Here is a 27,980-nt window from a genome sequence, read left to right on the forward strand (position 1 = left end):
AGAGTATAACAAAAATAAAATGAAGTCAATTTTACAAGACAGCACAAAGCAAAGGCAATCTGTTCAGTTTCCGTCAGAAGACTCACACTAGACCCGGGTCATAACAGGGCATGGTCATGGCCACGCTAGTCACCCCTCAACAAGGGTGCCGGTGCTGGAGCCAGGGCTGGGTCACTGCTGGATGGAAACGATAGGAACAGAAAGATGTGCTTTTTGGTTTCCTTTCCAAATAGTTTCTGCAACTGGATCTACTTTCCTCTCCCTCCCAGTAGGAAATATATATAGCTTTTTAGTAAGATGACTTCAATTATGTTTTTGTGGAGGAAGACAGAAATTCCATGCTAAATTTCATCGAGTTGTGTTCCTACTGTTGGTCTAAGATGTAGAGAATCACAGAGGAAAAAAAGGGACCCCAGAGAAAGATGTAAGGGCAGAAAGCCCTTGGATGTCTGGGGACTTACCCTCCATGAGGCTGAGTGTCCTCCTAACCCGTGTGCCTGATGAAGGACAGCAAAGTCCCTTCTCCTTCCAAAGGGAGCTGGTATGTCCCACATCACAGACAGACCAAGACCCGTATGGGGGAGGATCGGAGACCAGAATGAGGAAGGGGACTCGGCTTTCCCTGGTGGATTTGGCTTTTCCCTGGGGACTTGATGCTGCCTTCGCTTGGTCCTGTTGGGTTTATCATAGGAAGCTCTAGAATGGATCTGGAGAAATTTGTTCAACCTTGTTTACCCTGAAGATTCTAATGGTATCAGAATCTGTTAGCTGCAACATTTTAAGAAAATTCAGCTGATGGTGTCCAGGTTAGGGCACTAGATAAACTCCATTAATGGTGGAAATGTAACTGTTCTATGGTTGGCCTCTGCTGTAGAAGACTCAAAGGACAAGTATGGAGAGTTAGTACTTTTTCTCCTAAACTTAAGAACAAGGCAAGCCTGCCCTGGCCACGTGGCTCAGTTGGTTGGAGCATCGTCCCACACACCAAAATGTTATAGGTTTGATCCTGGGTCATGGCACATACCTCGATTGCAGGTTCAATCCCCAGTGTGGGCAGGTATGGGAGGCAAGCGATGAATGTCTCTTTCTCCCGCTTCCTGTTTCTAAAATCAATAAGCACATCCTCGGGTGAGGATACAAAAAAAAGAAGAAGGCAAACCTATTTTGAGCAAGTTCCTCAGAAACTTTATTCCTAACTAAAGGTGTTTCAACTCTTGTTTAGACTTAGTGCGTTTTTTGTTTCGTTGTTGTTTTGTTCTGTTTGCCTAATGCTTTCCCATGTCCGTTGCCTGCTCCCTTGTTAGAGAACTTAGGAAAGCTCTGTCGTTGTCACATCTTTCTGACACCTGTATCGTGGCATCATTGTCATTACCATTGTCTCAACAAACAGCATGGAAACACACAGTGGCGTCACCCTGTGGGCCGTTCAGGGGCAGCGAGGAATGATTTGCCATTTCTAGAGCTGGCGTCCCTGAGCCAGACCGAGGTCTGTGGCAGTGAAGCTCATGGCCTTGAGCAGTCAGTCGCCTTTCATGGAAGTGGTATTCTCCAAGACTCACAGAGTCCCCTTCATAAATCATGCCCTTAGCCTGTTTCTATTTTCAGTCACAGCACCCTCTGGGGCGACAAGGTCTGTGTGCTGAGTGTCTACTTCCAAAGGCTGCATTTTTAAAAATTTCTCATCAAATGACTCTTTAAAAATTCAAAGGGGTGCCCCTTTGTGGCAGCGGTTCAGGAGCATCTGGAAGATGAGCCCTGTTCCCCTGCCCAGACCGCCTGCCTGCGCGAGCCCTGATCACAGCCCCTCCTTACCATTCTGTCCCCATGTGAGTTTGGTGCAGCCTTCACAGTGACCCTTCTCTGGACCGTGGCTCTCCTGATCATTCGGCACTGCAGACAGAAGCTGCAGGACTGGTGGAGCAGGGTGTTCTGTTCTGTTTTCAAGAACCACCTCCATGGTTTGTTTGTGTGGCCGAATGTGTGACTGTGTCTTCAGGGCCCGCCGCACCCAGCACCTGAGCCACCAGAGCTGCGTGCTTCACCCTGCATAGGGGACGACCGGGTGGCTCAGCTCTCAGCACCAGGAGGAGCTTGACATTTGCTGGGCATAGCAGGCTCATTTTAACATTGATAAAAACTTCCTACGTTGTGTATAGCTGGGGAGAACTTTATTCCCTATCATTCATAGAAACTAGACGAGGACCCTGTTATGGCCATTCTATCCTAAGAAATGTTCTCTTACTCCTGCCTTGTGTTTCCTATTTTTAAACTTTTTCCTCTTCTTGAAAGAACAACTTTCTACTCACGCAACAATCCCTCCTCAAAGCCAAGCTTAGACTTTTGAAAGTCTAAGTCAGAGAGTCTGGTTGCAGGAAAGATCTTTTAAACATCTGTGACCCTGTGCCCCACCCCGGACAGAAGAGACCAGCATCTCTGAGGAGGGGACCCCAGTGTAACTGTGGTTTAAAGGTACCCTAAAGATTCTCTTGTGCACCCCAAGTTGTAAAGCACTGCTCTAAATAAACTACATTTTCTGTTTTTTCCTTTGGAGAGTGTAGGGGCTTTGATCAGACCTGTTTCCACCTCAGATAAATGATGTTGAGATCTCAGTTAGTGGTGGTGACTTCCTGTTTGCCGTTCTCCCCTCAGTCTTGGGGGGAGCCCATGTTGCCTAGCAAAGAAGGAGAGTCTCCTGATCTTCCTCCAGAACCCCCCTTACCGTTCATCCTGGAGGCCAGCCTGTCAGCCTCAGAAGAGAGCTGGGCGTATAGAAATCACCACGATATTCTCCTCGTTAAAAATAGAAACTAAGACCTTCTCTTTGTGAGGAGATCTCCAGCTCCACCCAAGGCAGGCTCCTGTTTTTGCATCTGTTTTCCATTCCGGGATTCCATGTGTTCAGGGGCCTGCGTAGGCTCTAACGAGCATCCGGGAGACATTGTCGTTTTTGTGACAGTTGTTCATGGAGCCTCACACCATCCAAGGCCCTGGGAAGCCACTCTGCAGGCTAAGTCGAGAATCAAGTCTCCACACTTTGCCCTGTTCAGGATGGGGACACTGACTGATCTGCCGTTACTATGTATGTAGGTGCCTTTGATCAATAAGTGTGGCAGATGTATTAGTTATGAAAAATATACATTGGTAGACCAAATAGTTTTAAAATGCAATATTAGTAGAATAAAAATGATAAAAAGGAGTCACTGGTGGTGAAAATAGCTAAGAGCTGATTCTCAGAAAGCACTGTGATCCAGGCTTTGTCATAAGTACTTTGCGGGTATCAGTCCCAGTAGGATTAGTCCAGTAGTCCAACAGGCACTTCTACAGTGTTTTCATGGGCTACACACTGTCCTCACTGTTGCACATCGGTTGTCTCATTTCATCCTCACCACAAACCTCGCAGGGGAATCTGAGGCACAGAAATGTTCAGTGACTTGTCAAGGTCACAGAGCCAGGGATGGGTCATACCTGAGCTAACCCATCTGGATGACTTGTTCTTCTGGATATTTTCAGTTACCTTTCAGGGATCCTGAGTCTGCATGGTCCCTGGATTCCATTTCATTCCAGGAATTTTAAGTTCATCTGTGAATACTTCTCATACTCTTCCCTTGGGGATTTTTACATCTTGCCATTTTAAAAGATTCTTCCTCCCCACCCCACCCGCAATGACCTCTGTGCTTTGGTATTGCAATTTTGAATTTCATTTGGTTTGGGCTCTGCCTCTGTGTGTCCTTGAGCAAGTCTGTCCACTTCTCTGAGCCTGACCCCTTGTGCCTGACCTCCTGGGGTTATCGACTGAATCTAGTGCAACAGGCGTAAGTGTGTTATGTGCTGCACACAGCCATGCAGGTGTGTTAACAGGCCTATCGTTGTTTATACTATTAATTTGCTTAACCTTGGCACCTGACTTCCCTGAGATTCCAATGTGAGATTTTAGATTAGTCTCTATACTTGATGACTACTATTTAGCATTTAAATTTTCCTTTCCACCTTTTCCTAACTGCTGCCTGAATGTTCCCCCTCCTATCCCCCAAAACCCTCAGATTATTGAATGGTTATGAGAGGGAATTATTTTCCTTTTCCTTTTCCTCAGGATGTTGAATCAAATAAGGTTGTGATCACTCTTACATGGTGGTCACCCACCCCCCATAACCATTCAGAATAAAGTTTTTCTTTACTTGCAAATTCGAAATTACTCATTCTTGGAGGAAATGCTGTGTCCCGTCCAAAAACCTGACTTCCTGTCTCCTCCCTGTGAGTCATGTAGTCATCTGTCTCTGCATCAACGATTGGACTTAGGTCCAGGTGGACCTAAGTATCTGGCTTAACTGTTCCAGAAAATATTCCCATTATTGTAGGCAACTTTCTGCCCCCTGTGTAGCTGAGTTTGTAGGGCCCTACCTTTTGGAGCTGGCTCGTTCTGGAGAGGAGACCCCAACCCAGAAAGCTGACTACCTACCCAGTGACTCGGGCTGCAGAGAACAGTCCCAGTCCTCCCCCTACACCATGGACGTCAGCAATCGCAGCAACTTCCTCTGTGCTTTTCCAAAATCCTGTAAATCTTGTGGCCTGGGGTATTACCTATTTGAAGCCTTGTCCTGGAAGGGGGCTCACGTCTGTCCTCCTGGAAGCTGGACCCTCAGCCCTCTGAGACAGCTTGGGAGAATGATGTTGAATTGCCTCAGTGCCCTCCTTCCTGCTCCTTCTCTCTAAGTGGTCACTGACAGTGTCCCTTTCCACAGGAGGTAACCTCTTTCACTTACCAGTTTGGCAGTCCATTCCCACTTCCCCTCTCCCTGCTGAGTCCAAAGCCAAACCAAACAGAAGTCCTACCTGGCATCCAAGCCTGCAGCACTTCTCCAGAGACACCATTTCTGGAAGGGTAACCACTAGTATCCCAGAGGCTCCCTGATAGTTGGAGCGCCAGGGGAAGGCTGTGCTGCATGCTGGGGGCCACAGTCTTGTGCTGCTCAAGAGTTCAGCTAAGCTAGGCTTTCTAGAAGCAAAACCAGAGCCTGGGTTCTTCCCAGGGCTCCACCACCCCCTTAAAGAAGCAAGTTCTCCTTTTCCTTTGAACATTTCTGGACATATTGGGAAAAGTAGCATGGTCACAAACAACTCCACAGGGGTCTCCCCCATACAGCCTCTCTTTCCACTCTTTTGCCGGGGTGACTATCTCACCCCAGAAACAGTTCTTCCCACTTTCATGTCCAGCCAAGCACTAGCCTGGAATCCAATGCCTGGAGGCTGAGCCCACAAGAGCCTCCTTCCAATGTCCCCTCCTGCCTGATAGTTCTTGGGACTCACTGAGGAAGAGGGCAGAGGATTGGCTGGTTGACCTTTTGTCAAAGACTTGAGGCAGGAACCTTTTTAATTCCTGTTGCCCCAGAACTGGCCCTTGGTGTCCTGGGCCTCCTGGTCCTCCACAGGTATACATTTCAGTTAGTCCTCAGTCGTGGAAATGGCCCCACTCAGGAGTAGGCACCTCACAGACACCCAGGAAATATCCATTTAAGGAAATGGGATCTATATCAAAGAGAGGCAATAACTCAAAAATATGGCAGACACACTCCGCCAATCAGAAAGAGACTGTTGGAGGACTTGGCCTTGTCCGGGTTTGCTGCCATGGACCATCACTAATCACGTCTCGAGACTCCAGTCAGCCAGGAGGCTGTGACAGACTCCCATCATACCCGAGCCTGTTCTCTTGCTTTCTCTCTTCTTAAGAACGAAGATGTCAGTCCATCTGTGTGTCAAGATGTTCACCTGTCATATTGCTTTTTTTGACCTCAGGTTACTTTCTTCAGTTCCATTTTGGAAATCAGGCTTTCGTAATTAATCATGACTCAGTCATCTTGGTGTCTTTGTTGGGATGCTCTGAACCATTGCATAATAGCTTTTTCCTATACTATCATTTTATTCTGTTCTACCATTCTAGCTATTCTGTTGCAATACATTTTAGTCCCATCAGTTTTATAATGTTTTTATAGCTAATCAGGTAAATATTACATATAACTATCAATTTTTTAAACATATAGCCTTTTATAGTAACTTTAGAATATTTCTTAATTCCAAAGACAAATCTCGTTGGATTTTTATTAGAGTTACTTCAAATGTATATAATAGGTGAGAGACAATGAACCTCCTAATAACATTTAGACTCCCATCCAGGAATATTACATTTTTCATTTAGTCATATCTTTTGTTACTCTCAAGACAATCTTGCCATTTCCTTCAGGTAAGCCCGACATTGATGTGTCAAGAGGTTTTGGTCTGTCGTCTCCTTGTTTGGGTGTTGCTTTTGAGGATGTGTCTGGTCTGTCAAATGCAGAACAGCTTCCTGATTTCCTGCCTAGAAGTTGTGACCCCTGTCATCTTCCCAAGTCCTATTCCACCTTTGCCCCAGGGTCTTACCTGTTTGTTCTAAATGCTGTTAGAAGGGCATGTAACATTTTCCAGTCTTCTTTACAAGGGCCGCTCTTTCTCCTTTGGCTTCTGCTTTACATCCTCTTTGCATCATCAACCAATTTTTTGTTTTTCTAATTTCAAACCATGAACTATCACTGACTTTCTAGTCAAAGAAGTGTAGTAAGGAAATGGGTGACTGAGAAAGGCTGTTAGCAAGAGTGTGATGGGTGAGTTGGGGAAGAGAAGACCCTAGAGGCAGGAGGCCAGTGGTGGGAGGCTAAGGGTGCAGGTGGTGGGAACCAAGGATAGGTAGGCATGAGAGGCTTTGAGGAAGAGAATGAATGATGGTTACTCTGTCCCAGGACCAGGTGAAGGATACAGTGATGGTCATGCTTGCTGATCTAGGACTTTGAACCCAAAAGGATGATTGAAATGGGTGAGAACTGATACCTGCTAACCCTAAGATGTGGACATGAGCTCCGGGGCACTGAGAACTGTGGTCTTGCAGGTACTTCTCCAGGTTATTGTGGAAGGGCAGCAGAGAGACGAGAGAGCTGGACAGCCCTACATGACCCGCTGCCTCATCTCAGGCAAGATGGACCCCCAGGCACTGTGTGCTCAGTAGCGTCCAAGGCAATCTCTTAATTAGGAAGAACAGCATTTAAAACACTTCTTGGGTAAAATCCAGAGATCGAATATTCAATTTCAGACATTACTCTAATTCTTATTCCTTCACGAAGTGGGTGCAAGTGCTCTGATGACATGTTGAGTCATCTGTGGGGACAGCTCTCCCCATTATCCCAGGATGCTTGGAGGCTTCTCCCAGACTTACAGGGGACCATGCAGGTGTGTCCAAGGTGTAAACTGAATTCTCTTGAGAATGGGGACAAGGACATGTAAAGCTCAAGCCATTATATAGGTTTGTTTATAGGTTATAGGTTTTAGCCTTTATATAGGTGCCTATTGTTTTACACATGGATACTGGCGGAGGGGGAAGGGCTGAAATCTGAGAGGTGCTTTCTTCTCAAGCTGTTTGCCATGGGGCTGTGTCTCCCCAGAGCGGGGCATCCTTTTCTCATTTGCACAAAGGCTGTGGTTGGGCTGGGCCTGCCAAGGCCTCTTTCCAGGCCCCAAGAGCTAGGGGGACTGTATAAGTGAGGGGCCAAGGGCCCATGATTCCTAGAAAATCCCTGCCTTCCGATAAATGCCTCCTGCACTGGGCCCAGCTCTGGGCAACTGGCTCTCCAGTGTCAGGCCCCAGGCTCCTTCTGCCTTCCATGCTGCCATCTTATGTGGCATGCCTTCCGCTTCCTCTCCAGGCCTCACATCCTCACTCTAGATGGGAAGGAGGAGGGAGAGCAAAAGGCATGGCCCTCTGGGTCTGTCCCTTTTTAATCAGAAAACAAAAGCCCAAACTAAGTCACAGGGCCAGCTTCAGCTGCAAAGGGTCTAGCAAGATGACTGTTGTAACTGATACATTGCCAACCTGAGAAAAGTCAAGGTCTGATTGGTGAGCAGGGAAGAGGGAGTGGATGTTGGATAGGTGCCCTGCAGTGCCTGGGTGAGTGGGCACCCCAGCACCCCAGTGTGGGCATTGCAAATTGTAATATCCCTCTTCATTGCCTGTCGTTAGCATTTGTCAAACCTTTTTTCATTTTTTCTTAGCATTTCACACACAAAATACGTTTTGATTGGGGTTAAATTTCAGGGGTTCCCAATAGGCTACCTTGGTTAAATAAATCAGAGACAAGCTTGCCCTGCGGAGTGTGGATGCTTCTGCATGCCACGTACGCCAGGAAGCCCACTGCTCAAAGCTGATGGCCACACCCACAGGAACTGCTCCTCCTGGCCACCAGGCCCCAGAACGTCTGGGATGCTTTCAATTGCTTTCCTCGTGAAGAAATTTTAATTTATTCCCAAATGCATATTTGAGGATCTAAAATAGAGTTTTAGTAATTGATTTAGGAAGGGCTCAGTAGGACTTAAGGGACCAGGGTCCATTTCTCCTTGCCAGCCTCCAGCGTCTCATGTTGCAGCAGGCCAGCCTCCCCGACAGCTCAGCAGCTCCCAGCCCCAGTCAGGAGGGCGGGCCTCCGTGCAGAGACCCCTGGAGAGCAGCAGTCAGCTGCTCTGCTAGGGCCTGCCCGCTGTGGAGTCAGAGCAGCTGGCTCCTGAGGTCCCCTGAATGTGCACCCTCCCTCAGACTTCTAGCTTCTTCTCTGGCAGTTCCCAGCAACCTAGACAAAGCCATTTCTCATCTCCTTATCTTCTCTCAGCTCCAGACCAGATCCTAGACATTCTTTAGGGCCCAGCTCAAGTGTCAGCTCCCCTAGACCCTGCCCCCCATACACCAGATGAGTTAATTACCCCAATGCTGAGCCCTCTCACACAGTAAATATATCCCATCTTTTCCTTCAGGAGCTCCACCGTACCTAATTCATCACTGTCATATAGGCTTGTTACCTGAATAAAAATAGTCATTCTCCCACCTCTCTGTTTGCCTGAAGGGAAAGCTGGACCCGGTCAGGGGGCTTGCTGAGCCAGATCTCCTCCACTTGTCCCCATGGCCATGTGCATTTAACTTCCTTAGAGCTCGGGGGAAGCTGGAGGCCTTGTCATCCCCTCTCTAGGCAAGTGTTGGCTCAGTACCTGACACCCAGGGCCTACCCCCAAGGAGCACTCAGACCAGCAGCGAAGCCACACACACAAGGCTCTATGAGGGTGTCTGGAAACCTGTGCCCCTGCTCCCCTCCTCGTCCTCTAGGCCATTCGCCTCTCATTCCCCTTCACCAGCATGTGCCCTTTGGTTTTCCTTCCTCAGCAGGTCCCTCTTCACTGACCAGCGGCAGCTGCCCAGCTGTCTGACTGTGGCAGGTGCTCTGGAGAGGGAGGCCCAGGGGCTTTGAGTAGGTGGCCAGGGGCCCACAGGGGCTGACTGGCCAGAAGTGGCAGATTGTCCCTGTCACCCCTGTCTTCTTGGCATGTGTACCAACTGTCTCCATCTCCAGGCACATGCCGTGTGCACTAGGGTCGACCCGAGCGCACGCCAACACCTTGCAGACACAGGAGGCGAGCTCTGTGAGGTTTTAGTTTTGTTTCCACTCCGTCTATGGGGGGGAGAAAAGTTCTTTCCTTTCTTGCAAAATATCGCATTTTTCCCAATTGAAGGAAAATCAGTTTCATTTTGTAATGTGTCTGACTCGTGAAGTTCCATTGCTGACCTGAGCTTGGCGGCTTCTCGTAGCTAATCCCTGATCTCTTTTTTCTGTGCTGAGCAGTAGCCAGTCCTTCCCGAGCTGAGTTGGGGCCACTTGCTTTCATCTCTAAATAAGTAGTGAGTTTACACTTAATAATAAAACACAGAAAGGACCAAAGATGATGCATTAATCTTAGATTCTCCTTTTTTTGTCACCAAGAAAACTGCTGCAGATGGAAAAAGGCAAGAGATCATCGTCCTGGATTCCAAGCGGAGCAATGCTATTAATATCGGGCTGACGGTACTACCCCCGCCAAGAACGATTAAGATAGCCATTTTGAATTTTGACGAATATGCCTTAAACAAAGAAGGAATTGAGGTAAGAGAAGCTCTATCAAGCATTATTTGTGTTCTGTAATGAGTCACATATGTAAAGCATTACTGCGTTCAGTATGACTTTCTCCGTAGAATGGCTTGTCATTTTTCTGTCTCAGCCAGACTCTGAGTAACATTAATAATTCTCACATTTTTTTAAACTTTGGGGGCCTAGGGAAGTCCCCTTTTACCAACGAAGTTCAGAGATCCTCATTCTGGTTCATTCACGGGCTTCCTCCTGACCATACTCTGCCTACCTCAACCTGGAAGAATATTATGACCTCCTTAGGGGAGGCTGTTAGGATCTTAGTTCACATCATTTCAAACCAAATATGTTGAATGAGCAGTTTTGAAAGTAGGGTTTTCCGTGTGTGCTCATATCCATGTAAGTGACTTTCTTTCTCTCTTTGCCCTCGATAGGGTACAGAGAGATATGTTTCACTTGCCAAGTGAGTCTTGAGTATTTGCCGATCTGCATGGTAAAAGTGGAGAGAGGCTGGGTGACTTGGCTGTGACTACATTGACTGGTAGGTGGCCTTGCTGGAGTCACAGCCCAGCTGCTCTGCTCGGCAGGGCTCAGAGCTCTTCCACCAGGGCCTGTTCTCCCTTCCCTGTGAGCTGGTGCCAGTTTTCAGCGAGTTCAGCCTTCTATTCTGGCAATGGAAGCAGAGTGAGGAGAGTCAGTGGCCCAGCCCACACATTCCTGAAGACAGGGGATAGAGCCTGGAGGCCACTGGCTCGGAGTCAGGCTAGGACACTGCTTCATAGCACTGGGTGACACCCACCCCATCCTTCTGATAGCAAGAGGCTCTGTATTCCTTTAATATTCTTCCATAGTTGGGGTTCATTCATACATAGTCTTATGTGAAAGACTTGAGAGTAAAGGGAACAAATGAGGACTGACTACAGAGAGGGAAAGCAAGTCCTTGACAAAAGAGTTGAACATGAGGAACGGCTCAGACCATGGTGCCACACTTGACCCTGGCCCTGAGTGTGGGAGGGAGCAGTGGGGCATGAGGTAGTATCTGAACCCAGCTGGGCAGGCATGCCTTTGTGTTCTGAAAATAAGAGGCCTCCTCAAGAAACACTGTGTTCCCAGAGGTTTGTACAGGGCTGAACAGTGTATCTTCAAAATCCATGCCCATCCAGAACGTCAGAATCTGACCATATTTGGATATAGTCTTTGCAGATCTGATGAAGTTAAGATAAAGTCATACTGGATTAGGGTGGGCCCCACTCCAGTGACTGATATCCTTATAAGAGGGAAATTTAGACATTGACACAGAAAGGAGAATGCCATGTGAAGACAGAAGAGCTGAGGGAGACATACAGAACATGTGATGGCGGAGGCAGAGAGAGACTGGAGTGATGTATTTACAAGTCAGGGAATGCCAAGGATTGCCCACAGCCGCAAGACAGCATCCTCCCCTAGAGCCTTCAGTCAGAACATGGCCCTGCCCACTCCTCAGTAGCTGACTCTCATCTCTTGAACTGTGCAAGACTACGTTTCTGTTGTTTTAGACCGCCCAGTTGGTGGTTATGGCAGCCCTAGGAAACCAGTTCAGGCCTAGGCGGCTCTACTCTGAGAAACACGTTCTACTCTGTTCCACAGAACAGGTAGAAGGATTGAAATGCATTTCCTTCTCGCTGGAGAGGAAGTCGAGCCTCAAGCTGTAGAGTTGGGCCAGGCAGCAGAGCAGGTTAGCATGTCCAGGTGGGCAGCTAGGGAGTGAGGGGCCCATGGCCAGCTGGGCCAGGGGATGAAAAGGAAAAAGCCAGTGACAGCAGTTATGTACAGACAGGGACATTGCCAGAAGGAAGAAGGGGGTAGGCCAGGGGGACCCCCAGGGAGGAAGGCAGGGCAAGGGCATTGGCTTGCCATTAAGCAGGTGGGAGCTGCCAACCTGGACAGACCAAACGCAAACTGTCTTTCACCTAGGATGAACAGTGTGGTGGGCCCTGGTGCACATTCTGACCATCTTATGTACAGAACAGTGTCTTTTAGGGAGGGCAAAAGCTTCAGATTCATGCAAAGAGAGGCTTCGAATGTAGCCAGAGCCAGCCTGATTAAAGGGGGAAAATGACAACTTCCTCCTTTAAAAATATTTCCCCTTTCTTGTCCTGAGGACTTGAAAGTCCATTAGGAGAGATTGATTCCTTTGGGCTTTGCCTTTGTTCTTTCCTGAAATGTAGATCTCCCTGAGTGGGGGAAGTTTCAGATACAATGGGTTACTTAGATTTTAGAATGAATCAAATTACTTTTCCCTTTTCTGACTGGTTTCCAGCTGAGTACCTTTTTGATCCAGGAAGGACTAATGATAGCAACAGTAATGATGATGGATGTAGGAATAGCAACGTAGCACAAAGACTGACTTCCATAGGTTCCTCCCTGTGGGCCAGGCACAGGTAGGTGCTTTACGCAGATGCTCATCAGGACCTCATGAGGCGCATGCTGTTACGTTTTCCCATCTGAAAGATAAAGAGAGTGAGTCCCAACTTTAGTCCGTGCCCAAGTACACGAGCCAGTGAGAGGCCAAGCTGAAATATGAGCTCTAGATTCTGAGTCTGAAGTGCAGAGCATGGCCTTGGGGACGGGAGGCCTGGGAGGGCCCACGGATGCCAAAAGATGAAGAAGGACTCTGAATGGGGAGTGAGAAGACTCACAAGGCCACACCGTCCACTTTCCAGTGCTGCCTGTGGCTTTCCACCGGGAGGAGCAGATGCATGGAATGACGCAGAGCAGGAAGACACAGTGGGGGAACACTGTACTCCTTCATGAGAGCTTATTGCTGAGACCTCAGCAAGTCCATGTTTACTCACAGCAACACGGGGGCACACATTTCATCACAGTTTTCACCCCAAGCAGGGTTTCTCGTCAGTGGCACTGTTGACACTCTGGGCTGGGCAGTTCTCGACTATGGGAGCTGCCCTGAGCATTGTAGGATGTTGAGTGACACCCCTGACCTCTACCCACAAGCCAGTGATGCCACCCCAGTGGGGACAAACAAAAATGTCTCCAGACTTTGTGAAATGTTTCCTGGGGGCAAAATCCTATGGGTTCCCAGATTGAGAACCCCTGATTTAAGGCTGTCTGTGTGAGTCCAGAAAGTATGTGTGTGTGTATTTATATATATGTAACTCTCGTCAGTCATGACCAAGGAGAGGCCAGCAAGCACCAGTTCTCTTGGAGAATGCAGGCACTGTCCGGCAGTCTCTGCTGTCTCTGACCGCTGGTCTCAGGAACCCAAGGGGCTTGCGTTTCTACACCCACATGCTAAGCCGGTTACCCAGAGTCTCTTTCCTAGGCTTGTTCAACAATTAAGTCAGGACTGAGAAGAGATGAAAGTTGTGTCCTTACAGATCTTTACTAATAAGATTTCTAGCTTGCACACAAGAGCCTCTCGCCAAACTGTCTGCTTCTGGGATGCAGGCACAGTAGCCTGGCATCACGGCTTAACAGGGCCATTTGAAACCTCTGTGCACCTAAATGTGATTAGGATGTATTAGAGGACATCCTTTGCATTTGCTTAGCAACCCAGTGGTGTGCACCCGGTCTGTTGTGTAAACCTGAGGGAGTAGTTAACTAACCTGGTTAAGGGAATTATTTTTCATGAGAAGATGAAACTTTAGAACGTTAATTTGGGGCCGTTTCTAAGTAGCAGTAATGATATTTTCCGATATACAATGTCCTTAATGTATCACAAATGGAAATATGAAGAGGTTTCCCTTTTTTTTGCATTTCTGATTTTTATAGTCTGTGTCTACTCAGAGGGTAGCACAAAGGAATGGTCCCAAATGACGTTTAACTTGGCCCAGTTGGCTGCCGGGCCCGTCATCATCCGAAAGGCAGAAGTTCCCTTTGGCCACAGGCACAAAACTATAGCACCTTTTCAGGCACTCTGCACTGTGCCACCCCTGTCCACAGGTGCCCCCGTGGGTGCTGGGTGCACCCAGGTGAGCCTGAGCTCAGCCACTGCAACTGGTCAGCAGTGCCAGGGAACCCAAGTGTCCTCATGGCTGGGCATCTGCACTGCACCGGTCACTTTGCGTTTCGGGTTCAATTTCTGTGAACGTGGAGCTGGTACTGGGAAACCAGGCATAGCCCCTTGGTGGTTCTTTGGCTCCGCCCCGTTGGTCCATGCCAGCTCTGGGCAAGTCACTTCATCTGCCCCATGTGCTTCACTGAATAGCTGCGACAATGAAAGGAGATACCAGCAGGACCCCTTGAGAAATTTAAAAAAAAAAAAAAGCTTCCTCCATGTCCATGAGAATAAATACTTAAGTAGAAAACCACTGTCTCATGAGACTATGCAAGTTGTGCACAAACCAGGCCTGGCTCCAGGGGCTCCAGCACCCTGCTGCTCTCACCCAGATCCTTGTGTTAGATTCTCATCCAGGGCTGCAGCCCTGGTTCTGCTCCAAACTCGCAAGGCAGGGCAATTACTCAGCACGGCCTCATCTGCAGGTGACTGAGCTGGCCACACCCCAAAACGTTCAGGTCCAGAAAAAGTAAGACGTGTGCATTTTTCTCTGAAACCTGGCTACAAAAGCAAGTAGCCTTAGAGAAGTGCTGGAGAAACACCGTCTGGGAGAAAATAAAAAGCAAAAAATGCTGAGATGATTGCATAGTGGTCTTGTTTGATGTTNTTCCCTCCCCCCCCCCGTGGAACACAAATGGTGATCATAAAATCGTCCATAAATCTCCCGACAGGGTAGAAGAGCAAATTAGAGGTTCCCCCTCATGCTCATCTCCTTTCATCTGCTCATGGAAAAAAACGGCCTTCACCTCATAGGAGGCGGCTTTGACCTGCCATTCCGCTGTCTTTTGGCTATTTTTATTGTCGGTGATGTGTAAAAAAAATAAAACAAACTGGCAGATGGCAACCTCATAAATCTTCGACAGTGAACAAATGGTTTAAATTAGTCAGAGAAGTGAAAAACAAAAGTAAGAGTGTCTGATTACTTTCCCAAAGGAAAAAAGTCAACTAAAATCAGGGCAGGAAAATGCCTTCTGAAGAAGGGGGGAAAGTGTTGACAATTTTTTATTTTGGAATTCTTGTACATGCTGAACACTATTGAACATGAAGAAAATTAAAATACAAACTTTAAGTTTTTATTTTGAAAACGGCTCGAGTTCAGATCCTGGGTGTTTTCAAAGAAGTGACGTGTGCTCGGGTTGTGCTGGGTGTTGCTGATGCCATCTGTGTGGACAGTGGGGTGAAAGCAGGAGCCCAGGGGGAGCAAGGAGCACTGAGTGTCACCCCCAGTGCTCGTGTCCCTCCACATCATCTCAGTGTCTGGGGCCAGGACCATGGTAGTGCCGGAAGGGGGGTAACTGAGGGTGAACCTTCTGTGACCTCACTGACTGCAGCATGAAGTGCACGCTGAACCCCGAGACCGCCTTCTTCATAACACACACTCTCACCAGACCAGATGCCTTCTCCCCAGGCCACACATGTCCTGAGGCACAGTCCTGTGAACACCTGCATGTTTGCCGATTATAGTGTCCGGGGTCCAATTTTTTAAAATTTTATTATATATTTTGAATTTTTTGCAGTAATATAGAGTAAAATTCAACTTTTTGGTATGCCGTTCTAAGAATCTGAAAATATGCATAAATTCATGCACTGGCAACTGCAGTCGAGATTCACAACAGCCCCACCTTCCCCCAGAACTGTGCTCTTGTCCTGCCCTTGTCTAGTCGTTCCCTCAGCTCACCCCTGGCCCCTGTTACCACTGATCTGTTCTCCTCGCTGAAGCTTGTCTTTGGAGAATGTCACATGAGTGGAGTCATACAGCGAGTAACTGGCTTCTGTCACTCAAGCGTGGTTGACGCTTCTCAGAGTCATCTTAGTTTTACTACATCCCTGGGGTCTGTCCCTCTTCATTGCTGATTCATCTGCTGAAAAATATGTAGCTTGGTCTGGTTGTTGGAATTTGGATAAAGCTGCTACAAGTATGTGTGTTCAATTTTTTGTGCAAACAGAAGTTTTAATTTTTTTCTAGGGTAAAAACTTACCAGTGGAATAGCTGGGTGACATGGTAACTCTGTGTTCAACCTTCTGCGGGACAAGAACTTGTCTTTTCATTCTCTTAACAGTGTTTCACAGAGAAAAAGTTTTAAATTGGATGAAGTTGAGTTTATCAACCTGCTCTTTTTTTGGTTTCATGTCTAAGCGTTCATTGCCTAACATGAGCCACCAAGATTTTCTCCCATGTTTCTTTCTAAAAGTTTTGCAGAGTTACATTTTACCCTGCATTTGTGACTTCTTTTACATTAGTTCATGTGTAGAGTGTTAAAGTTTAAATTGAGGTTCTGTTTTTGCATAAGAATTTCAATTGTTCTAAAACCGTATTTTGGAAATACTGTCTTTTCTCCACTGAACTGCTTTTGCATCTCCATCATGATCTGTGGGCCTCATTGGTGTGGTCTATTTCGGAACTCAGTTTTGTCCCATTTGTCCACATGTCTGTCCTGTTGAACTGTGCATCTGAAAGGTTGGCTATTTCTTGGTCACTTAGAATTATAGGCTCTGGGGCTTTGAGCTGTTCTTGAGTCATAATGTTTGGTCTGTTCACACCTGTTATGTATGAGGGGCGGAGCCTTAGGTGTTCACGGGGGGGGGGGACCCAGTTGCTGGGTTGTGATGCTGTATGTGGGGGCGGGGTCAGATAGGGGAAAAAATGGCGCTTTGCTCCACTCTGCTCTCTCTCAGATTTCTGTCCCCTCTGAAGCTTCCCACAAGCAAATTGGGCCCCTCTGATACTTTTTCCCAGGTGTGTGGGCCCATGTGCTCTCCAGGACCCTGTGGGTCTCTCCAACAAATTCTCTGTGAGCCTGGGAGCCTCTCCCAGCCCCTCAACCCCGAGAAAGTCTTTCCAGTTGGTGCTTTCAGGCTCTAATTCCCACTGGGGCCCTGGCCTGAGCGGTCTGTCTCACTGTTCACTCCTTTGCTTGATTTTTCTGTGCGCGTGAATGCGTGACTGCAGTCAGCCAGCTGCCCTGCACCCTCACTGGGTCTGCCCCTGACCACCCCATGCCTGGGATCCACCAACCGCCTCCACCTCCGCCTCCATTCTTGGGTCAGTGGGACCCAACTCCACCGCTGACTCCGCCCCTCTTACCAGTCTGGCTGAATGGTTTGTTGTTGTCAGACTTCCATACAGTTCAATTTTCTGTGTTTTGGCTGTGTTTTTGTTTCTAAAACTTCGCTGTCTTTAAATTTAGTTGTGGGAGGGGGCACAGTGTCTCTACCTATGCCTCCATCTTGGCTGGAAGTTCTTCTTTTTTTAATTTTTAAAAATTGACTTGAGAGAGAGAGAGAGGGAGTATGTGTGTGTGTATGAGAAACATTGGTTTTATTGTCCACTTATGTATGCAGTTTTTGGTTGCTTCTTGCATGGACCCTGACCAGGAATTGAACCTGCAACTTTGTGCATCAAGATGATGCTCTAACCAGCAGAGCTACCTGGGCAGGACCAAGTTGCTTCTTTTTCAGAGTTGTTGTGGTTGGTTTGGCTTATCTGCCCTGTAACTTTAGAACCAGCTTGTCTGGAGCCACACACACACACATACAAAGAGTCATGCTGGTATTTTTAATGGAATTAAGTCAAATTTATAAAACAATTTGGGGAAAATTAGTATGTGACTCTGCTGTCTTTCAGTCCGTGAACACAGTATACTCCCCATTTATTTAGATTATTTTTGATCATTTCCGTCATCATTTTCTTCTCCCCAGCATGGTCTGTTCAAATTATACCTAAGTATTTCATTGTAAAAAGCATTTTTCTTAAATTTCAGTTTGTAACTTTTCACTATCAATGTATAGGAATAAAATGGATTTTCTGTGTAGTGACCTTATACAACATTATTAAGCTCACTTTTGATAGTTTTTTTAGATTCTTCACAATTTTCTATGTAGACAATTAAACCATGTGTGACAGGAACAGTTTAAATTTTTCCTTTCTAATCTGTATGGCTTTTTTTTTTTCAAATACCTCCTGAGTTGGTCCCAGTCTCAGAGAGAAGGCATGCAGTCTGCAACGTGGAGCATGACGTGAGCTGCAGGGTTTTATATGTCATTGAACAGATGTGGGAAATGACATTCTGCTCCTACTGCAGAATTGCTGAGAGGCGTTTGTTTGTTTTTTTGTTTTTTTTGTTTCAGTCATGAATGGATATTGGATGTTATCAAAAAATTTTGTATCAATTGAAATGATTATGTGAAATTTTTGTTCAGACTGTTAATCTGGTAGATTAGTTATATTGATGGATTGTTGTATATTGAACCAACCTTGTGATTATTATTTTTATTATATTGCTACATAAAATATTGTAATGTGTTAACATAACATACTGACCTTTATGTATATATTTTAAAATATATTGTTAAGGATTTTTGCATCTAGTTTCATCAAGAATACTAGTCTCCAGCTTTCTTTTCTGTACCATCTTTGTCTAGGTCTTATGTCAGGGTAATTCTGGTCTCACATACAGAATTGAAAACGAGCCCTCCCTTGTTTGGGCTCAGGCTGCAGGTTCTAAGCTACATCTTGGGCCTGTGGTTCCAGCGTCAGCTCAGTTTCAAAGTCTCCCAAGGCTAGTTCAGGCCTCTGAGATTCATATACGAGCAGCTCTGGGACGAGCCCAGAAGTTCTTAAGCAACTTCATGCACTTGCTGTGCCACGCTCTTCTTTTTCTGTGATCTCTGTAGTGCCCAGGGCACTGGAAGACCAGCTGAAAGCTGGGGCTTTAGTTTCCTTATTTTGCCTTCCACCTTCTGTGACTATGCTTGTGTCTGGGGTGCAGCCAAGAGAGGACAGAGAAGAAAAGCAGAAGGGACCACAGCATCACTGATCGGAGAGGAAGGTTTCAGGTGCTTCCCAGCCTGTGCTCCCACTGTTAGGAGACAGGTCCCTTCTCTATTCCTCTAGTCAGGACGAGGGGGCTTCCTCTCCCTGCACCCGATTCCTCTTCCAGGTTTCAGGCTACCTGGGGTCTTCCGATGCCAAGGCTGTGGAACGCCAGAGGAAAAATGGTCACCTCACTCATTCCCTGTTCAGTTGAACTGCCAATTCTAGTCTTCTTCTGCAGTCCACCTGCCACTTTTTGTGTTTTGGAGAGTCTTCAAATGTCCGCTCCACGCAGGCCGTGCAGGGTGGACAGTTGCCTTCGCTGGGACGAACAGGGCAGCCTGTGCCGCTCCATCTCACCCGAACAAGAGCTGCTTCCCCCTTGTTATCCAGAGGCTTGCTCTACAGAGTGTAACCAAGGCCACTTAGAATGAATGACTTAATGCAAGTTACAGAAAGTATAGCACAGGGTGTTTCTTTGCGCTGTTGCTACAGAAGGAGAAATGAGAGAAAAATGACAGCGCCCTATCTTAAACAGTGTTGTCTGTGCTGTGTGTCACATGAGCGGCGCTCTACTATCAGCATGTCATCAGTGAGGAATTTGAATCTGAACGAATCATAATCCTCATGTGACTTTTTGCCTTCTCTTCCTTCCACAATTGACTTTAACCAGAATCAAACAGAAGCGTAAAGATACACTTTTTTATTGGTAGGTATGCATTGCTCTTTATTAATATCATCATCATTTTTCCTCAATCAGCCTTGCGTTTGATATTATTTACAGTGTTTTCCTTTCTGCATAAATTTGGTTTAAATATTTAAAACATGTAAACTCATGTCCTATGTACAAGTCAATCTGAAATCTTTGAGAGCCATCGGGTTTTTTGAGCTTTAAAAGGAATCCATGAGATGAACTAGAAAGCGCGTATTCTTAACAGGCTTTACTCGATTTCCTACCGAACAAGGAGCTGTCCTCTAATCTTACTCTTTTAGCTTTCTCTCCCCTTCATCCTCACTTCTGGCCTGGAATGTCCTTCTCGTGTAAGACCCAGAACATCTGGGGCAAGTTGCTCATGAAACAGATTACGGAGACCGGGAAAGAGGGAAGTTTAAAACAAATGAATGCACATTTAGATGCCGCTGGGGCTTTTCTCTAAAGTGTACTTGATGTAAACAGTGCAACACCTGTGTATGGTAAGCACTCTGGCAACAGAATATCTCTACTACCTGGTTGGAATGTTTCGATGTGAATTTGGAAACATCGAAGGGGCGGGATAGGTTCCACCACTAAGAGAGAACATATACTGTATCATCCCATCTTTCCAGAAAATCCTAACCATGATCCCCACTGAAGAAGAGAAGCAGAAGATCCAGGAGGCTCAGCTGGCCAACCCCGAGGCGCCGCTGGGCAGTGCAGAGCAGTTCCTCCTCACGCTGTCCTCCATCAGTGAGCTCTCAGCTCGGCTCCATCTCTGGGCCTTCAAAATGGATTATGAAACAACAGAAAAGGTAAGCACCGAGGGAGACAGGTGGCCAGTTCTTCGTCCCTAGGGTTGAGGATGTCAGTTTTGCACTGGTGAAGGTGGCGGAGCTTCCCCCTTAAGAGGGTCTGAATTGGCTGTGACTGGCTGTGGCTGTACTAAGTGACCAGCAGCCGGCCAGTGAAGCGTCATTCTAAAGTGTCCGCCCAGCACCTGCCTCAGACACGTGATTGTGGGTTTCAAAAAAAAAAAACCTCTTAATTTTTTTCTGACACTATATGCTCATGGTAGAAAATTTGGAAAATATAGAAAAGTGCAGGATAGCAAGTGATATGTAATCCGTCCACTTGATGATAATCACCTAGACTGCTGTTGACTATGGCCATTGGCAGGGCACGGGGCCCTTGGAGAGCATATCTCGGAAGAAAGTTGAAGACAGTGGAAGTCGAAACAGATTGCAAGGAGCCAAGAGGGGGCGAGGAGGAAAGGGGCCTTGGCAGTAAAGGCGAAGGGAGGAGACTCATCTTGAGTAAAAAAGCAGGGGAAGCAGGAGTCCGCTCAGGCCTCGGGCAGTATGACTCTTTTTGCCAGCTGAGCAAAGGGAGCTGGTGGACAGGGAAGGAGAGAGGTGGACGCTAAGCTGGAGGTGAGTTTAATTGAGAGGAAGTGCCCAGAGGAGAAAGATTCAAAGCACGGGTGGGGAAGCTGCAAAGGAAAGAAAGAGCACACTGTCCTATATGGAGCCAGAGAGTCAGTAGTGGGTGGGGCCAAGGGTGGGGGTGGGGGCGAGGCTTCAGGAGGAAACAGCTGTATTTGAATTCAGGTGGGAATCCAGCAGGAATGAAGCAACCTGGGACGGCTAAGGTGACTGGCATGACTTGATGACAAAACCAGTCAGCATGTTTGAGTGACTTTCTTTAGGAAAGTGAGGTCAAGTCCTGGAGAAGACAGACAATTGGGTCCAGGCTTAGTTGGGGATAGGCAGGGGAAAACCTGGGACGGACAGAGTGAAGCCGAACCTTCTGGCTTTGGAATACAGGTGAGGGGAGAGGCCGAATGAGAACTTGGGAGTGGGGATCACACAGTGGCAGAAAGGGCTGTGAGGCCACAGGGCACTCACCACACGTCTGAGAGAGTGGGAGTTATGAAGGCTGCGGGACGAACACAGGTGCTGGTCTTCTGGGAAGTCACCAGGCTGAGAGGGGCCAGCCAGAGTGCCCAGAGGGGAGGTCAGGGGACCCGGGAGGCCCAGGGCCATCTGCCCAGTATGAGAAAGGCAGAGTTTTCTGCTTTGGAACATTCGAAGGGGGGGCGTCATAGAAGTCAGCCATGGGGCTCTGAGAGAAGGATGGGGTTGTGAACAAGGGTCTTGGAAGAGGGGAGGAGAGATGGGTTGTCACCACCGCATGAGCTCCTGTCAGCCACAGGTACCCACGTGGTCCCCCCTGGGGAGACTTCCAGGAGTGGACTTGCTCCCTGCTGCGTGTCAACATTTTTCAGCAACAAGGAGCATGAGTAGGCCCTGTGGGACTGCCCGAAGCCAAGGAGAACTCCATTTCTTGTTATCTTGTACAAAGATGAGAAAGAACCAAGTAGAGCCAAAATGACCGTTCTTTATCATCTTCTATTTTTTTTTTTCATTGAAAGGAAGTGGCAGAACCACTTTTGGACCTGAAGGAAGGAATAGACCAGTTGGAGAACAACAAAACCTTGGGCTTTATCCTGTCCACCCTCTTAGCCATTGGGAACTTTCTGAACGGAACTAATGTAAGTTGTTCACATCACCTATCTGCTCCTACCTTCCTCGTCGGAGAGTTCCTGCCCTTCACTTGCTGGTGGAGTTCACACCTCTGGTTCCCCAAAGCACAGTTAAAAGCCAGCTTTTGTCTTTTTTGCTGAAACTCTAGGAGAAATTCGTTCTTCAAATATATATTTAAATATATATTTATATATTATATATCCTTGAGTGAGGACTTAAATATATAAACGTCCTCACTCAAGGATATACTTATGGATTTTAGAGAGAGAAGAATGGGGGCACAGGGAGAGATATGGATGTGAGAAACACTGATTGGTTGTCTCCCTGTGCACCCTGACAGAGAATCAAACCTGCGATCTTGGTGTGTGCCCTGACTGAAGATCAAACCCATAGGCTTTTGGTGCGTGGGGTGATGCTCCAACCAGCTGAGCCACCCAGCCAAGGTGAACCTGTATCTTGCTATAAACAAGAAAACTTAGAAAAAACTTAGAAAAACAAACATACTTTCCCTTTGAAGCTTGGCTACTCTCAAAATTGACAGTGGAGATATTTTCTTCTAGGCTGATTTTTTTTTGTTGGTCTGATGTGTTAAGCATTATAAACAAACTTTAAAAAAAAATTGGCCTATATTTGGCCTGAAAGTAGACTAGCAGTAGTAAGCAAAGGGAGAAGTCTGTAGATCCCCAGGTGGCAGAGACTGAACCTTGGAGCACCTTGACTTTTAGGGGTACGCCTCGGGACAGCTGGTGGCTGATGGCCATGGTGGGAGAGGGCTGGAGGCTCATTTCGTTCCCACTGTGGCTCACCCGTGTGCGATTGGCTAAGAATGACAGAGCACGTGGCCTGGGAAGCGTCAGTCACAAAGGAGCTAAATCTAGATATTGGGCTACTCCCACAGGGCATTGGTTCTGACCCTTTGTGCCACTCTAAGAACCCGTATAAAACTTGTCTTTCCTGCCTTTTATTTAATGTCCCCCTAACAGGCCAAAGCGTTTGAGTTAAGCTACCTCGAGAAGGTTCCAGAAGTCAAAGACACCGTGCACAAGCAGTCACTCCTTCACCATGTGTGCACCATGGTGGTGGAGAACTTCCCAGACAGCTCCGATCTCTATTCGGAAATCGGGGCCGTCACCAGGTCAGCCAAGGTACGTGCGTGGCCACAGAGGGGTAGGTCGTATCTTCTCTGCTGGGTCTCCGTCAGTCATCTCCGAGGAGGACAGTCTCTGTTAAGTAAAACGCCAAGGGCTGCTTGCCTCTCCTTCTCTAGAATTGGTGAATGTGACTTGTTTCATGCCTTTTCCAATGGACTTTGAAGATCCTTTTCCCATCCCTGGTTCTCCATCAGATTCTTTCCTACTGAGATATGTGAGGCAAGCCTGCCACCCCAACGCTAACTGCTGTGTCCACTGTGGAGCCGTATTACTCACCAGGCTGGGTTCTCAAGCACTAACGCTCCGCCCACACCTGTGTTAGGTGGGCAAGAATGTCAGAAAGATGCGATCTGGCTCCTAAGACTTCCATAAGACCTGGCAGTGAGGTGTCAGGCCAGGAAACAGGGTGTGCCTGGCCCCTTGCTCCCACAGACTGACCACATCTGCAAGCTCCCATGGAGGGAATGGTTTATAGGGCTGTCGTTGGGTATATAGCATTGGCTCCTACCCTGCAAGTTCTTAAATTTAGCGCTGAGGGAAGATCTTTGCAAACGTATGGTTTATAGAAAAGAGACAGTTGCAAGAGCTGGACGCCCAGCTGCCCCCAACCACTGTTCAACCTTCAGGAGCATCACTGAGTTTGAACAACCCCAGAGGAATCTCAAGCACAGTAGAGCTGGGAGATGTGCGCGTCTTGTGGGCAACAGGAAGATTCTGGGGAGGGGTGTGGTGGAAACTCCTGGAAACACAGCCCAGGCTAAGGAGCCGAAAGCAGAATGACCTTTAGCTCTGGGACACATGGGAATCTAGTATGAGAAGAGGAGAGAGTGGTGGGCATAAGGGGGAGGAAAGGGGAAGCGGGCTCTGCCAAGTTCCCTCCCGCAGAACTGGCTTGTGGGCACCCAGGGACTGGGACTCTCCATTACCTGCTTCAAGAATAGCAGGCTGGCAACCACCAGGTACACTGAGCAGGTGGTCCCTGAGCCAGCCTGACAGTGTACCTGCCTTGAGGCAGAAGGGGGAGTGGACAGCGATCCCCCAGCTCTGGGGGCTGACAAAGCATTTCTTAGAAAACAGACTGCTTCATCGGGTGCCGGCACCCTGCGTACCCTATGCCAAGCACTGCCCCGGAGTTTTTACAAATACCACTTCAACGTCCTAACCAAGACAAAAATCCCCCTGCATATCCTAACCTGGGTCCGCCAATGGCTGCTCCAGCCCCACCCGTCTGTGAGCTCTGTCCTGTCCCAGAAGGCAGTTTGTTAAGTAACTCTGAGACAGTCTGTCTGTCTGTCTAGATTCACCTTGGTCCTGTTTCCAGAACAAATCAGTTCCCTTTTTACACGGGCCTTTGTTCTCTCCCAGGGCCTTCCTCTAGGTGGAGCCTGCTTGTCACCAAAACAGCCCTGGCCTGGGGGTCCTGACCCCAGGCTGACCCCAGCAGGGGCAGGTGCCACCATTGCTGAGCCTTTGCTGCCAAAGCCTTGTGGGGTGTTGAGGGGCCTTCCTGTGTGGACAGGCAGAAAATAGGCTTCAGGAAGCCCCAGCCCTAGGAGCATTCATTCCACACCCCCTGGTGTGTCACTCACTGGCCTCACCGCCACAGTTCCCAAGGGGCAGGTTGCCCTGGCGTCTGCCGGGGAGCTGTGTTCCTTGGTTCTCCCGTAGCATTCCAGACCCACTTGGTAAGACTCCACTGCTTAACAGCGCAGCTCACATGTCTTCCTGCACAGAGGAAGTGGCCCATACGGAGCTGTCTTTAGGTCCTTCGCACAACAGAAGGCCAGGCCACCTCTCTCCCTGGGGTGGAGTGTTTTTAGGGGCACACCTCGGCTTAAGGCAGGATGGTTGAGAACTTCAGCTCTGGAGCCAGGGAGATTTGGCTTCAAATCCCACTTCTACCCATTCTCAGCTGTGCAGTGAGTTCCCTAGCCTCCCTGTGCATCAGCTTCTCCCCTGTGAAGTAGAGCTCAGAACAGAATCTGAGGTCATGCAGTCACTGGGAAGACTCAGACTGTGCGTGCTGGCTGCTTCAGCCCAGGAGGGCAGCCAGCTGGGGTAGCCTTCCAGTGCGCCTCAGAAGACCTACGTTAAGCTCAACCCTCCAACTGCTTTTTTCATCAAAAGACTCTCCATCTGGCTTCTATTGGCAATGAGGCTACTTTCTTTTGCCACCACCTTAAAGGCTCCCAGTGGACTCTCCTCCTCTCAAAATCGTCTCCCACCCCCATGTCTGCCGCCTGCCCTGGGCCCACTGCAGTGCTGGGCAAGTACCCCGTGGTTTGGTAGCACAGGGCTATCAGCGCATGTCTGAGCTGAACTGAGGTTGCTTTACTGTGTATCAAGGGAGCTGCCAGGTACAAATGAGGACAGATTGCAGAGTTATGGTTAGGACTGTTACCACTGGCTTAACGCCCCCTGGTCCTCCTAGATCTTACTTGTCACCCCCAGTCATCTGGACCCTTTCCTAGACTTGTTCTTTGAACTACTCGGCCCTTCTTTTCTAAATCTTCCTATCTTTTTCTTCCAGCTGAATGCCAGTTTCTTCCACAGCTCCACAGGATCATGGGAAAGTGAAGCATTTTAAAATCTGGACCCAGAATTTCTTTGGTTTCAGAAAATCATTTCTCTCAAAGTCCCACGAACCCCCTGCTTACCTGAATCCGTGGGCTCTGCCCAAACTTCCTTTCTCCTTCCGACTTCGGTTTCCCAGCTGCTGGCCTTCCCCACATCTCTCACCCTGCATCTGCCTTTGTCCGATCAGTCCCTCCCTTCAGCTCACCTGTTTCTCCATTTGTTCCTCTCCTCCTAGCCTTCTCAGTTTCCTGTCCCCTAACCCACGTCTTCATTAAAAGCACTTGTGCATTTTTTCATGACTGACTGATTTAGAAAATTTCTAGTCTAGATGTTCTATGAAAGCATTACTTTCCAAAGCCTCGTCTCAGTTCACTTTAGAAAATCCAGACTTCCCACTTCCCTGAAGAGCTCGCCAGCGCTGTGTGACATCTGTTCCCTACACACGTGGCTTACATCTCCTGGCAAGAACACATGCCCTCACACCACGCACACAGGCACACTCACGCACACACGCCTGGTGGGCTCTGTACGTCCTCGGTGTTTGTACCATGTGTCTGTCTGGATGATAAGTCTCTTTGGTCTCATTCAGCATTTGCCTTTGTGTCCTTGGTGCCTGGTGGGGGCACAGGCATACACCAGTTTCTCCATGAGTGATGGTTGACCGAGTGAATGGGCAGATAAATAAAGTAATTCGTCACAGTGTAAAGGAGACCACTGTGAAGAGAAGCTGGCCGCCCCTTAGCTGGCCCCAGCGAATCAGAGCCATCCATGTGTGACTACGGCACATTCCTCCAACATTAAGTGAAATATCATCTCTGAAGAACAGGAGCGCTCTGAAAATTTTAACGCTACATCTGCTCAGTTCATCCTGTACTAGGGTTCTTTGATACCATATTCTAATTACAGTTTTCAAAGACTTGCCTACAAGTTCTTTCTTAATGTAGCAAAAGAAGAAAAATTGCCACTTGCACTGGGTTCACAGGGAGAACAGTTTTATCACTAAATAACTGGATGCCAAGATAATGGCAGATACACATGTGGATAGTTTGGAGGCCATAAATGTGTTTGTATTTCAAGATGTAAATTTGGTTTTGATGTTTGTTTCTTCCCGGAGGCAGTTTGGTTTCCTGGTGCAGGTTGGGGTCTGGTGGTTTCAGCGTGTTTCAGGGTTCTCTCTCTGATTTTCAGGTCGACTTCGATCAGCTTCAGGATAATTTATGTCAGATGGAGAGAAGATGCAAAGCTTCATGGGATCACCTCAAGGCAATTGCAAAGCATGAAATGAAACCAGTTTTGAAACAACGAATGTCGGAGTTCCTCAAAGACTGCGCAGAGCGAATTATAATTTTAAAGATTGTCCATAGAAGAATAATTAACAGGTAAGCGGATTGAGGAACATAGGGAGACACCAGTAGACTGGCTTGTTGAAAATGTTCTGCAAACCAGGATCTGAAAGTTCAATTTACAAAAATCGCACTATAAATTCTTGGTGTGTGGCCAGTGCACCTTTGATGTACATGTTTGTTTCATGGGCACTTAATTTTTCCTACACACACTCACACACACACACACAGTGATGTGGTGTAATGCCACTGCATCCTGAGGTTGGGAAGAATCTTGGAGATGTCATTCAAAATTTCTCCTTGATCAGGAATTGAATCTGTAACATCTCAACAAGCTGACCCCTGAATTGCTGCATCTGTTTCAACACTTCTTTTTTTTTAAAGATTTTATTTATTTATCTTTTTAGAGGAGAAGGGAAGGAGAGAGGGAGAGAAATATCAATGTATGGTTGCCTCTCATGTGTCCCTTGCTGGGAACTGGCCTGCAACCCAGGCATGTGCCCAGCCTGGGGATCGAACCGTGCTCCTCTGGTTTGCAGGCCCACACTCAATCCACTGAGCTACACCAGCCAGGGCTGTTTCAACACTTCTGCTAAAGAGCACACACATTTTGTAAGGCAGATTGACTTGTTGGAGAACTTCCTTCTTTATATGATCCATGGTTTGCCCTCTGAGACCTTCCTTGTTGAGTGTCCGATGGTTGCTTGATGCTGCAGTCTGCCTGGTCGAGGCTGGGGCCTCACTCTGCATGCCATCCTGTGGGCCAGCCTTCCTCAGAGTCACAGGATCCAGGAGGACTCTGGGAGACACAGCAGTGATGTGGCAGGCCTTGCCTGCCTA

The 27,980-nt window shown here is 47.8% G+C and overlaps 1 protein-coding gene across 8 annotated transcripts in view; it reads left to right on the top strand.

The window, feature by feature from the left end:
- FHOD3 (formin homology 2 domain containing 3) overlaps positions 1-27,980 on the top strand; it is a 438,646-nt gene that overhangs the window by 382,237 nt on the left and 28,429 nt on the right. For all 8 annotated transcript variants that reach the window (XM_037033114.1, XM_037033132.1, XM_037033123.1 and 5 more), the window contains 5 exons: positions 9,822-9,980; positions 20,156-20,338; positions 21,958-22,077; positions 23,053-23,214; positions 26,986-27,176. In XM_037033114.1, coding sequence (XP_036889009.1) covers positions 9,822-9,980; positions 20,156-20,338; positions 21,958-22,077; positions 23,053-23,214; positions 26,986-27,176 — 815 coding nt within the window. The remainder of the gene's footprint in view (positions 1-9,821; positions 9,981-20,155; positions 20,339-21,957; positions 22,078-23,052; positions 23,215-26,985; positions 27,177-27,980) is intronic.

The sequence above is a fragment of the Sturnira hondurensis genome, unplaced genomic scaffold, assembly GCF_014824575.4.
Source record: "Sturnira hondurensis isolate 20B ecotype Veracruz unplaced genomic scaffold, ASM1482457v3 Scaffold0001872, whole genome shotgun sequence".
In the NCBI taxonomy this organism is placed as follows: Eukaryota; Metazoa; Chordata; class Mammalia; order Chiroptera; family Phyllostomidae; genus Sturnira; species Sturnira hondurensis.